Source organism: Lampetra planeri, unplaced genomic scaffold (assembly GCF_965212315.1).
Source record: "Lampetra planeri unplaced genomic scaffold, kcLamPlan1.2.h2 scaffold_799, whole genome shotgun sequence".
NCBI classification, from domain to species: domain Eukaryota; kingdom Metazoa; phylum Chordata; class Hyperoartia; order Petromyzontiformes; family Petromyzontidae; genus Lampetra; species Lampetra planeri.
In genome coordinates this window covers 24,278-38,291 of record NW_027615621.1, presented here as the reverse complement: position 1 = coordinate 38,291, position 14,014 = coordinate 24,278, and the positions used below count along the sequence as shown (strand labels likewise).

Genomic DNA, 14,014 nt, shown 5'->3' with positions numbered 1-14,014 from the left:
GTTCTGTGGCTGCAGCATTTACTTGTGTTATATTGTAAAACAGCGCTTGTGCTTTGATTCATTTAACAGAAACATTGGTGACCTTTTGTTGGTTGCATTCTGTGGTGTTCCCACCGAGCGTTTAATGTTCAGTTAAGGCCGATCAGCCGTTCTCATACTGATACGAGTTGATTGCATGTTGTTGAGTTAAATGGAATTTCACTAGGAAGGCGAAGTGCAGCGAAAAATATATTTAAACAAAAAAAAAAACAACGTTGTCATTGTGTTGCATTTAATGAAGTTGTAAAGTGTAGCACCAGTTATATGCTCCATTATTTGGCTCCTGGATTGGTCTCAAAGGGGAGTAAATATTGAACCGCAGCCGCCGCCTGATGTTAATCAATCCCTGACCGAATTCCAAATGATTCGGTTCGTTTCAGGAAATGAATATTTGCCAGGCTTTCTGTGAGGAAGAGGAGTGTGTGTGTGTGTGTGTTGGGGGGATGCCTGATGTACCGTACTCCCCTGCTTGCTGGCCAGGGATCAGGACATTGATCCTGAGCAGCTTCGGCTGTTGCTTAATTAGGATGCACCTGTCTGGGAATTATGTATTTTTTTTCTTCTCTCTCGGCCTGCTCATTGTGTTCAGAGATAAATATGATAAAGAGAGAGAGAGAGAGAGAATGTTTGTCTTCTTCTCATCAAGGTTAATCTCGTTTACTTGTCTTGTTGTCAGCAGTTTGATGTCTGACCTCATGGTGCCGCACACAACGTGCTAAACATGCTAATGAGCAACATCTAGCAATGAGGTGGTGGTGGTTGTAGTTTTCACAATACTTACACAAGATTATACAGGTTGAAAAAAAAAAACTACGTAGATTTGTTGTCTTAAAGATTTTGGATTGATCATTTCAGCTGTTTTGCTATTTTAACTATTTCTTTTTTATCCAAAAGTAATTTGGCATTGTAGTTTGGGATTCTAAACCTTAAACATAAATCATCTATCAAATGTTGCATATTGGTTCAAAGTACTTGAAGTAGTCGGGATTGATTAATTTATATTGTTATTTTTAATCACTTAAACAGCTCAGACATATATATAAGTCACAAAGTAATAAAAGCATTAGGGCAGACATATTAACTTGGTGTGTGGGGAGTGATGTCACACAGCAGTAAACAGCTGCATTCCTTCTATTGTTGTGGGAGATTCTCTGTCAGCAGGAGGAATGCGCTCATATCGGCCGACTTCACCAAAGTCAAGTGTGCCTTTTCCCTCTCCATCAACTTCTCACAGGCTTTGTTCCCACTAAATGCTTTAATTTAGGGGTGTTATTTAAAGCTATGTCCACAAATCTGCTCTCTGCTGGGAGCGTTTAACACTCTGCACTCTTCTGGCAGTTACTCTGGTTCTCCTCCCAGCTGACAAGGCCTGGCAGCGGCTGTCTTTCCCAATTACACCTGATGGGGTGCGACCTGCAGAGCCGGGCTCACTGGTTGCTGGCTGAACACTCTCTGACCTTTGTAACTGCATCTGCTTTGTCAATATGGAAGCTGTCTGTGTGGCACTTTACCACACGTGCAAATATGGTGAAAATGCCTCTTTTTTGTATTTTTCCATGGGTGATCCTACATATTTAGGAGGCATACAAGTACCGACAAGCAAAGTTCTATATCACAGAATGGTGAGAACAAAACATTAGGATTGTTTATTCAGCATATATTGAGAAAAGGGTCAGTGCAGTTGCCTGAGTTTGAACTTATGATCCTGTCACCTGGTTGCACAAACAGCAGTCTGTCACTCTTTCTATTACAGCGTTTAAACCTTTTAAAAGGAAATCAAAGACCCATTAACTGAGTTCTATCACCAGACAAGTAGTAGTAATTCTTTACTGAACTCTGACCCACACAACATTCAGTCTCTCTCAAGCTTTAATGGCTGGTGATCGTACACGCACACACACACACACACACACACACACACACACACTTAACAGATCAATGCCAGCAGAGTGATAATCTTTTGATAGAGGGCGAAAGCCTTCACTTAAGACAAGGAGGAAGGATGGGAAAGAAAAAGCAACAGAGGGGGAGAGATAAAGAAAAAGGCCGAGAAAATATATATTATATAAAAAAAAAAGATTTATAAAGACAAGCACACACACAGGTCAGGACATGAGACGTCAGCTGGAGTGACATCTGTAACCCTGTGTTTATCGACAAGTGGCTTCACTAAGAGCTCTTCTAGCGGGGAGTAGGTGACGGATCGTCCACCCAGCAGGAGAGATAGAGAGGAAGAGACCGATGGAAGTTGTTGGTGGAAGGAGGAATAATGGGGACACTCCGGGAGCAGACAGAATGTTGGGGGGAAAGAGTGAGGGACAGAGGTTTTTGTAACATCTCAGAACAATACCAATACTTGTTTTTATTTCGTTAAATGATGAAAAAGTCAGTTGCAGCCATTGTTCTCACTCCAATTCCAGTCTTTTTGGTCCCTGTGAGTCGCTGTGGCCCTTTACACAGGCGAACAGGGCCCCAATAAGAAAATACATACCGGATATATCCCTTAGATAAAGCTAATAAAGATCCCCTTTAGGTATATCTTAATGTTCAACAGGCAGCACAAAGCTACTTTCATGGTTCATTTAGCTGCAATCTTTAATAACTGGCTTTGCTGCTAGCACACACACACACACACACACCTGCTTCCTCACTGCTTCAGTATATGTGGAACACACACACACATACTCTGTTCAGCTGTGCATGATATAAATCAATTCTAAATCTCCTGGATTTACATTGCTGACGCCACGCACACACTTGCACCACCCACCGCCGTTACCTTCAGTCGGCTCAACGCCGCCTGTGTCATGATTCTTTTGCCGAAGACCTGGGCAATGCTAGAGAACAGGCACTGCCGGGGGCGATACACATCCCTTAGGTGAGCTTTCATTATGGATGATGTTACTGCCAAATTATTTAGACCCTGAGCCCCATCACTTGTGCCTAATAATAAACACACACACACACACACACACACACACACACACACACACATGCACATGCATGTAGGCACACAGACCCATTTCAAAGACAAACTGAAATCCACCCGTCCCTCTCTGTTCAGCATGACCGTAAACATTAATTCTGCTTGATAACTGCAATGTGTGTGCGTGTGTGTGTGTGTGTGTGTGTGTGTGTGTGTGTGTGTGTGCTTCCCGGCCAAGCAGTTCATTAATCCCTCTTCCTTTGTTTGGAGGAGGTGAGGAAGTGAAAACATGGCCTGTGTGGATTGTAGATGGGAGGGGATGGATAGCAAAGGATAAGAAAAGCATTAAAGATATGCATGCCCCTGCTGCTCTCGGTGCCAGTCACGGGCCAGGCCCAGTGAGGCTACCTTGACTTCAGTGGTGTCAGTGTGTGTGTGTGTGTGTGTGTGTGTGTGTGTGTGTGTGTGTGTGTGTGTGTGTGTCTCAGAAGTCATTTGTCAGAGACTCGTTAGGAGAGGGACAAGGATCAGTCTCCTGGTAATGTCCGACCTTCGCTGACAAAGTGGAAAGCAACTTTCAGATGTGATCGCGCTAACACACACACACACACACACACACACACACACACACACACACACACGCACATTTCATCTCTCTCTTTCTACTTTATATTTTCACTTCCTCTCCACATCCCAGTCTTTTTCCGTCTTTTTCTTCATCGTACCGGCTCATTTCACGCATTCCCTGTCTTCATCACCTTCGTCATCCTCCTTTTCCTTCCTCTTTTATTTCATTTGTACTCACTACAACGCCCGTATTTCCTGCTTGTGGTGGAAGAAGAACATTCCTCCCATTTGGACAAAATTGGCCTCAAATTGGCTCCTGAGTTTGAGGAAAAGCTAGCTGTGGTGGGTAGAGGCCATTAGAAGCGTCTCTCTGGCTTATAAACTTTCAGGGACTCACCCAGGCTGAAGAGGACCAGGAACTTCAAGCAGACAAACTCCCGTTGGTCCAGTTGCAGAGAGCGTAGTTTGGCCACTAGTTCCTGGGCGTGGATCAACAGGTTGTTGAGGGTTGCCCCTGCCTGCGATGCAATTACTGCATAGTCCACCTGCAGGCAGGAGGAAGAGGAGCACGGAGAACATCACATGTAGTTCAATTTGGTTTTTAAGACCCACACGTAAACACACACACACCAATTGTAGGCAAACTTCTGCAGCTGCAGCACATTTGTCTGGGAGGCAAGTCCTTAGCTGCCACTCACAGTAGGCAGGACCGTATTAAATTTTTATATTTATTGACAATTCATTACCATAATTGACTGTGTTAGGCTTTCCAGGGGAGAGTGGATGTTGGTGTGTGCAGTTGCTAAAGCTCAGGATGAGGGTCCCTGGGAGCTCCAATTTGCAATTAAAAACACCCTTGGATTTTAAATGTATTTGTTGGGGGAAAAGTGTGTTTTCAATCTATGTAAGAAGGGTAAAAATAAGCAAAAATCTCCTCTTCAGGGCCGGGGCAGTCGGTGGCGTGCTCCCTGGGATGGAGAAGGAACAGCCCGCTACTGAATTCTCCGTTGTCTACTGTCTACAGTATCAGGGATGAAAGGGCTGTTAAGGAATTATTCACGGAGTCAGATGCTGCTGTACATGAATGACCGTATGTTAAATAGATGCATGGAACCTGTGACCATAAAAATCATTTTACCACATTCTTCCACCGACGGGCTGCTGCACATTCCCTCATTAGCCTCCTGTCGCGTCCGTCTATACATCAGTCTTCTGCCAGACTGTCTTTGTGCCTGTCTTTTTTTTCTGTTTTGTGTCTGATCTTTTTTGGATTTGGCCTCAGACAGACTCGGTCTTCTAAATAAATCATGTTGTTGCTGTTGTTTTATTATCAGAAAACGTTCTTTAAGCTGCCCCTAATTTAACTTATTGTAATTTTGCCCTTCATGTCTTTTATTACTCTTTGTCTGTGGAGCACTTTAATTTTGATAAGTGCTCTACAAAGAAGTTTTACCCCATTATTATTACTAAGTTTGCTTGTATTTGTGTATCCTTGATGCTTTAGATTTGCCCACCGTTCTTTCATGAATCCCAGCATCTCTCTTTTATCTTAAATCTCTTTCTCCTGCAGTCTGTTTGCAACTCCTTTGTCCCTCCTGCTTTTGCTGAGCAGAAGAGTTATAGCTCAGCGGGAGAGCAGACACCTCCCCCTTCCAAGGTGTCAATCAATTTACATAAAATCAACTGTGCATGAAATAACTTCATTGAAGGATTGGACTGTTGATGGTGATGCCTTGGGTTATTGCCTCCTAGCCTTAAGTAAAAAGAGAAGGGGGGGGGGGGCTGTAATGTCACTATAGCAGACTTAGCACTAACCCTGGTGACCTGCTTATCAATCAATCAATCAATCAATACTTCTTTATTATCCCTCCTGCAGAGACGTAGAGAGCATATATATATATATGTATATATATATATATAAACTGTCTTTGTGAAAACGATGAACAGTCTTTGGCCGGACGTTTTGATGTGCAGATGTGAGGTTGAAAATGTACAACCGGCTGTGGAAAAACCTGCCCCTTTTTTTTTCCCCTTTTTGCATTTCTTCATCATTTGAATTTCATGTAGACCACAAGTGTTGTGCTGTCAAAATATCAGCCTTTCCATATTAAAAAAAAAAAAAAAAAAACGGTCTGCCAGGCTGCGAGGCCTTGCTTAATCATTCAGCAGCTCAGTCCATTTGTCATTTTATCTCTGCATGAATTTTGATGAGTTACAGTTTTTTTTTATTTTTGGTTTGATCCAGTGACAGGATTAAGAACGAGCCTCCTCTTTTTCACCCCAGACTGACACCGATGGCCGTTGTCTGACTGTTGGCGACAAAGAGGGTGAGAATGCATTCATGTCCACTTTTGTTGAAGTTGCAGGTGAGATCACTTATGGATCATCTGATGAACAGAAGATTAAAGTATGTCGTCGCTTTGTGCCTGTTTCTGTTGTCGTCCATTATGCACGAGACAAATACGTGCAAAGACACAACTGAACCAGGTTGTCCATGCAACTAATGAATCCCCTTCAGAATGTCAAACAAATGTTACAAAGCTTACGATTCTGAACCGCAATCATCTCTGCATCCAAAATAGAACTTTATTAATTAAGTGAAAGGAGGAGCCTTGAAAAACAATCTGGTGAAAATTGAAGTCAACACAAAAAAAAAGAGTTGTTGTAAACAGCTTTAGGCATTTCTTTTTCTGGTCTTCTCTGTGGCCCATAGACACACATTAACAGCAGACTTTTTTTTTTTTTTACTCAAGGACACTTAATGGTTGGGCTGATTGTCTCGGGTGAAGATCAGACATTTGACCTCTCAGATACGCAGTGTTATCATTGACCTTCAGCTCCGGTTCACACACTTGGAGCTCTCATTTGACGAGCACGATACCATTTGAGACAATTAAGTTGTTATGTGGTCAAATTACACTGCAGTATGTTGTTCTTTATGTGCTATGCTGAGTGTGTGCGTGTGTGTGTGTGTGTGTGTGTGTGTGTGTGTGTGTGTGTGTGCGCACGCGCACTGCAACATTTGCTTTGGGTGATTCTGCTACTGTGTTCTAAATATCCCTGGTGTTATGGCTGCGCTGTCACCCCTGGCCAGGCAGAGAATAATAGGAGATAATGAACTGTTTCACACATTCACACGCATTTATGCACACACAAATTTACCCCCCCCTAGCCCGCCCCCCCCGCCCCGCCGCCCACCAACAGCAGCTGTTCATTAACCAAAGTATGCAAACGAGAGCGCCGTCCTGCACCTCCCCTGACTATCAGCACCTCCTCCTGCTCACCCCTCCGTTCTCTTCGGACCTCGTCCCTCTGTCCTTCCTTGTTTCGTGTGCCTCCTCCTAAACGTGCTGTGCTCATATCTTACATCTTACATTCTTCTGTCTTTCTCCTTCCACTCGACTCATTTCGGATGTGTTTTACCGTCTGCATCCATGTCGTCCCTTTCCTCTCCCCACCTCCATTCCACCCTCTTCTCATCTTGAAGCCACCTCCTCTCCGTTATATTCTTTCCACCGCAAATCCTGACAAGGTGTCAACCAATTATAAGAAGAGATTTAAATCTTTAGCGTGAGTACACTTCCTAAACATGCTCGCCTTCCTAATTTTGCAAAACTTTTGGTTGAAGAACAATATCCATCCAATCATTCATTTATAACTTATCGTCTCCACCGATGAGAGGGTTTGTACAATGCACAATTTGACGCTGTGTGCGTGAGCGCACTGAAAGAAAATGTATAATTGTTTATTCTGGTGACATTCTTTTATATCTATAAGCAAAATCCATTTTTAATGAAGCAGCATGTGGCTGTGTGATCAATACTGCCCTGAGGGAAGTGTTGCTGACGCCCCCGGAGGAGTCACTGATGTACGGGGGGGGGGAAAGGAACAAAAGGCAGAAGACGCATTTTCATCGACTCACCTGCTGACCGGTGACCAGTAGGATAGAACCCTCCTTGGCATGTACCACCTGCCGAAAGACGTGGTCGAGAATGAGGAGTTCGCTCCAGCAGTTCTGTAGAAGCTTCATCTGGTCATCCACCTAGTGACACAGATGAAGAAACCATGTCAGGTACTCGCTCGCACATCAGTTGACATTGATTAGTCACTTTATTTCAGCCCAACACAAAACTCACCTGAACACGCTCCCAAGCTTTCTCATGTGAACCTCTTCACTCTAAGTACTTCACTGCGTGCCTGATTTAACACTTTCCAGATTTATCTGTTTGCCCTTTGCTGACAGTTTCTGAATGATCCCACAGACGATAATGATTAAGAGCCACCCCCCCCGACCCACACCCCCCGTCATGCCAGCCGCTGGCTCCCAGGGAGCTGCCAGGTGAGCTTTGGAAGCGGGTCAGGCACCAAAACAACCCTGTCCATTGTAACTGTCTCTTCCCATGCCTGGCTAAGTTAATGATTACTGTGCAATGCCAGTCGGATTCATTTTCCTCATTCCTTTCCTCTCAATCTGCCTGGTTTGTTTGAGACATCACCCCCCCCCCCCCCCCCCCCCACACACACACACACACACACACCACCACCACACGTTTTTCTATCGACAAACGTGCTCTTTGTGGCGTCATTAGGAATAACGTGTCTCTCCGGTCCCACAGTCTGTGTTGTCGGGAGCTTTGATCCGGCGACTATGAGAACTGTCTGTTCATCTCCAGTGTCAGCGACAGCTTGAAGGACGAGGAATGTGGATCGATGATATAACTTTGTGACACAGGCAGGTGCAGTGTGAGTGTCTTTGTGCGGGGGGGGGGGGTGGTTTGGCACTTTTTGACCTCCTGGCAACTTCGAACAGATGGATGTAAATGCTGGATATGACTGTTATGAGTTGTGGTTGTGTACGTTGTCTGTGTATGGTTATTTTTGGCACTGATTTGAGTATGCTTCAACTGAATCACAGATATTATCTTGTTATTAAGACACCACGCCATATTTGGCAGGAAAAAAAAAAAAAAAGACTTTTATACCATTTCAGACATTATTGTGGCCTCTCGCGAACCCACAGTGGAGGCACCTCAAGCACAGGAATTAAAGCAAAATTCAAATGCCTTCGTTAAAACGTTCAGAGCGCGAGTGAAGCATTCAAAGAAGGTGGTGTGTGTGTGTGTGTGTGGGGGGGGGGGGGGTTCTGCTGCACCGTGATTCGCTACGTCTCTCTAGCAAAGGACCCTGGAAGCACATGTAATGGTATGGATGGGTACATGGACCCCCTGCATGTCAGCACTGCTGGCCAGTGTTGGGGTCCTCATCAAAGAGCTGTCCTGCGTCTGCCTGCCGAGACGCTGTGAAGACATGCCCGGGTCATCAAAGAGGAGTGGGGGGGGTGCGTGGCAGTTCAGAGAGAATGAACCACGATGAGAGTCAAGGGACACCCTTCTGCGAGTTGCGGGGCCGGTGACAGGCAGACCGGCACAAGGGCGGGCCAGGGGTTGTGGCTCAGTTTGCTGACCTTTTAAGTGCCAGTGACACAAGCTGTTTCCCTGACAAGCTCTTCCTTTGCTCTGTCAAATGAGCAACATTCATGGCACCTGATCTTACAAGATCTGCTGTCTGCACACTCTGATAATATGAACATCCTGACATGGGGCTGACACCCCGCCTCATCTTGGGTTTTCATGGAGGCAAGTCTGGAACGCCTGAGTACAGAGATTGAAAATGTGGCGAACAGAGACGGTTCCAGTAGCCGGTGAACACACAAAGTTCAATTTCCCCACATGGGCAAGAAGGTATCACTGCCCTGATGTGCATAAGATCTTAAGTTGTAGGATAAGTCAAGTGCAGCCTGGTTCCTACATGTCGATGAAGAAATCTCTGAGACCGACCTGTGCTCCTGATCATTATCTGTTCACATGCTTCACTTGTCATATTCCAAACCCATGAAAACACTCAGTATTAGAAATGAGGTAGTTCTAGTTTCTACTATAGGTGTATTTATACAATCCAAACTTACCACCTGTCCTTGGATTGAGTGAAACTCATTACAACGACTTTGCATTTAAGGTTTGTTCCTCGGAAACAGCGTCCATCTGGCCACAGAAACGACTATTAAAGACTTTTCAAGGCATGATCTTTTCTGCCAGTGTTGGGTTGAAAAGGAGAGAAATTCCAAGTCAGAACTTCTACTTGCAGCAGCCAGCAATGAAAAATACATATCCTCTAAGAAACCAATTTAACACCTTGATGATCGTTCAGCCGAGTGGGATCAATGCCCGGATCAATCGCTTAGCCCGTAGCTTTTGTTCAAAACCGCTGGCTGAGATTAATGGGATTTTCCAGAGAGAGGTAAAAAAAAAAAAAAAAAAGAACGACAGCGATTGAGAGAGGGAATAAAAGTGCCAGACAGGGAATGAAAGGAATGAGAAAAGACTGGGGGGGAGGGAGGTGGGGGGGGTAGTAGAGAAAATAAAACATTGTGATTAAGAGCAGGTATTTCCCCCCATTTCTGGACAAATGTAAATTAATTGGAAATGGCGCATTCAAATACTCGCTGACAAACGTAATGTTTATTCATAGCCCCCCCGCTAAGAGCAGAGCAATTATCACGGTGTGTTGAGTCAAAACAGGCCAATATAGTCGACTCTTTCTTGTGGCCGAGTGTTGGTCCCGTGCCACGAGCATTGTTAAGGCTTCTACCGTACGGCGGGGCTTTAACGAGAGTACACAGCTGGATCTGATTTTAATAAGTACTTCCATTTTTGATGTAGCCTAATGAACAGATTAATGGAATCTCCTTCTGTGGAGCCTTAATGAATGGAGAGATCCATGCTACTTTTTTATGCGTGTGTGTTGGTGGTGGTGGTAGTGGTGGGGGGGGGTTAATCTGCCTCTTGTACATAAACAATAGCCGTGCTTGTGCCTTCCCATCTCTGGACAGGAATCAATGCTGCGTACAGGTGAGGTTTGAAGCCGACATCAATGCTCGTGCGTCTTGAGCAGCCAGCCTTTGGTGCGGTCCTGTCTTGGCATCTGTTCGCCTTGAGCCAAACAGGCCCTGTATTCACCTGGGAACAGGAATTAATTCACCTACAATGGCGCCTGTTGTTCTGCAGAGTGCGGCAAACAGTTAATTATGTCTCGCTTGAATGTAGCTCATCCCCAGTTTAGTGTAGGTAATTTGATTAAAAGGCGTTGCGAAGTTCTGCGGGATTTTGGTGGAGTTTCTTTTCGCACCGTGAAACGTAGAAGAGCTGTGATGAACTCTCACTATCAATTTGTTCGACTGTCTTTTTAAACTTAATGGATAAATCACCACCGACGCGCCTGTTTCAGGTCAAATGTCACAGCAAATGCCTTTTAAACGCCACGACAAATCATGTTTGGCAACCACAAATAGAGCTATATCCATAAAAAAAGCAGCAGTGTTAGTGACAAACTCCCCAGGATGTTCCAGCTATGTGACCTGGTTGGGGGGGGGCTGCTGGAGGGGCCTTGTGGTGTTCATGTTTCACACTATGTGCTGCTCTTCTCTACACACTGCTGACATGGGTAAGAATAAAAACCATTACAACCCCTCCTTCCTTCCTTCCTCCTTTTCTACGTTTCCCCAAATCGACCCTTGTTTATCGCGGCACGCCGGCTGTCGGAGCTTCGATCCTCTGTTGCTGGCAGAGTGATAAGAATTCTGGGAAAACGGGCAGGTGGTGCTGAGAGCCGGGGGTGTGGGAGAGCTACAGGCTCCAGAGAGGAATGATAATGCTGGTTCAAATACACTGAGCAATCAGCTCGAGCAAAACCGAATGTGTCCGCCGGAGTCAAGGTTGAAGAGTAAAAGAAACCACACTTTGTTATCACACTAGTTTGTTAACCTGCCAGTTTGTCTGACAGCATAACTCAGTGACTTTACTGGGAGTGCATGTCTCACGCGTGCCTTGTTTTGTGTAGATGTGTTGGAACTGTCGCGTGTGCTCCCTCCTGGTTTGGCAAGTGTGAAATGGAGATGACCTATAACCAGTATGCTTGGCTCAAAAGCAGTGGAGAGTAAACGTAAACTGTTGTAGGAATATTCACTGGTGAAGAGTCCAAACAAATCTTTTATGTATTTGTAGCCATGCATTTAATTTGTACCAATTCCTTCAGTTGAACCTGAGACGTTTCTCTTTCTTTCAAGATGCTACAAACATTGATCATAACTGCCTGACGCAGGGACGGCGCTCACCGCCAACGTGGGTCTGTCTCCTGAAAAGCCAGTGAGGCCCAGTGAGTGTTTGCTACGAATGTGACACTACATGTGCATCATTACGTGCATGCTCGTCATCATTTCATGTCAGTGGCACCTGCTTGCTGGTTGCGTGCATGTCTAATCCAACATATCATGTCGTGGGGGAAATGCCTGTGGACTTAGCTCCTTCTGAGCTCACAGAATCCACAAAGTCTGTGTCAGCAACAGAGATGTCAGAAGTCGTCTGGGAGCTCGGAAAATATCACCGTTGTCACGTATCGGCTTTGACAATAATAATGGACGTGTGATAATACAGCAACCTCCTGACAAAGAGTGCTGGATGTGGATTTGTGATGAGGATTTAGCTTTGATCATCAAATTGAAATCCAACAGTCCATAGACAACATTGTCTTTCTTTCTTTCTTTTTTTTTCTGCAGACAAGGACACGCTGCTGAGGTTAGACAAATGTGGCAATTAAGTGTGTGGTTTTAAAGACTCCCACAGTCTGCGGAGCCTCCTGGGGATTCGCTCTGGTTTTCATGGACGCTGTCAATAGCAGAGACAATATCAACAGCATAGTCATGATTGTTGAGGATCAAGATCTGCGGATGACGGCGGCTGATCGCAGTAATACGTCATAGGAGATAACTCAACGCTTCAGATCTGAACTCAGCTGTTCAAACGCACACGGACACATTTTCAGTCAGCGTTGTCGCCTGATGGACATTTGGTTCTAGTCCTTTGACAGTAGAACAGGACACATTGTGTTTTATTTAGAGCTAGACGTGGTCCGGACCTTTGAGTCTGTCATCCCCACAGAGGTGGCGACGATCACATGATCATGACATGAAATTGTTTCTTACACGAGTACGATAAATAAATACAGTAAATCACGTGTCGTCTGTGGCGATGAGTTTTCACTGTGTGATATCAGTTGTCTGTATGTGTTTACCTCTCTGAGAGCCATTGACCGAGACATTTTAAAGGACTATTCCGCCACGTGTCTCTTGGACAGCCGCTGTTTGTGTGTCCACCAACAGCCTCTAACTGATACAGCTGATTGATCCGTTCCCGCGGCAATGGCATTAACAGACTCCGGAGCCTGACCTTTGACCCTGAGAAAATTCTGTCTTTCGATTTGCGTTGCTCACTCACTTATTCACATCTTCACATGATCTTATCCGTCTGCAGATTTCATGACTATCCAATCCACATCCCTGTCCGAGGAAAACCAGTACTAATACTAATACTAATGTCTGCTGACAGCTGTTAATGTATATGGAACTGAAGCTCTACAGGCATCATCGGGACTCTATGAACAATTAATAAACACAAAATATGAAAACATTATCAACATCTATATGTGTATGAAACTGAAAAAAAGCTAAATATCAGTGTGGCAACAATAATGTCTTGTTTTCTTGTTTCGTCAAGGTTGTAGATGACGGCAAAGGAAGGTTCTGCCTGATATCAGAGGCTGGATTCGAGTGGGAACCAAGCGCACACAATCTTTCCTATTCCGTTTTTACTTGATGCATAATCAATAAGGCGAGAGTGCAGACGAGTGAGCGGCCCGACATGAATTTCAATGGACGTCTTTTCATACATGTGATGTTTATTGTGGTGTGCCACCGTTTAAAAGCACAACTTTCCAGGAGCGCCTGTAATAAACAAATATGGGTGTGTTTTTATTTAAATGACGCAAAATAATTGGATGTCAGCCATCCAGGTAGTGCAGCATTTGGGGAACTGGGTCAAGATTTGTCAAGAGGTCACACGTGTGAGTGGTGTGTCATACGGCAATAAATCATCGGAGAAATTGACAAAACAGCTTATGAGAAAGGTGTATGCATTGTTTGCTCATTAATCCATGGGTGCATGGCCTGGAGGAAAGTAGCCTTTTTTTTTTTCTTTGAACACTATTGTTTTCTGAATTCCACAAAAGACCCTCCTCTCTCTATCACTCTCTTACACACACACACACACACACACACACACACACGTTAAAATCTCAGGGCTTAGAGCTAAGTAGCTATCAACTAATTATCAAAAATACAGAGAGGCCGTAATCAATTATTCACATGAACATTAGACCACTAATACACATGCAGCCCAGGGAACAGCATCTCCCAAAAGTAACCCTTCCTCCTCCTGCTTCACACACAAACACACACACACACAATTACACACACGTATGATGCCTCCTGCTTCCTTCCCGCCATCCCACTCTCTTCTACGACACCCGCCAACCCCCCCACCCCTCACCCCCAACTGCCGATGCAGACAGAAAAACATGGCACACCATCCA

At 44.8% G+C, this 14,014-nt stretch overlaps 1 protein-coding gene across 1 annotated transcript in view; it reads right to left on the bottom strand.

Moving 5' to 3' along the window:
* Nucleotides 1-3,929: 3,929 nt before the first annotated feature.
* The window catches only part of LOC144741993 (nuclear receptor subfamily 5 group A member 2-like), a gene marked incomplete at its 3' end in the record, with an annotated part of 33,150 nt that continues 23,065 nt past the window's right edge, over nucleotides 3,930-14,014 (bottom strand). The window contains 2 exon segments of the mRNA XM_078624487.1: nucleotides 3,930-4,077; nucleotides 7,455-7,574. Of these exon segments, the coding sequence (XP_078480613.1) occupies nucleotides 3,930-4,077; nucleotides 7,455-7,574 (268 nt within the window).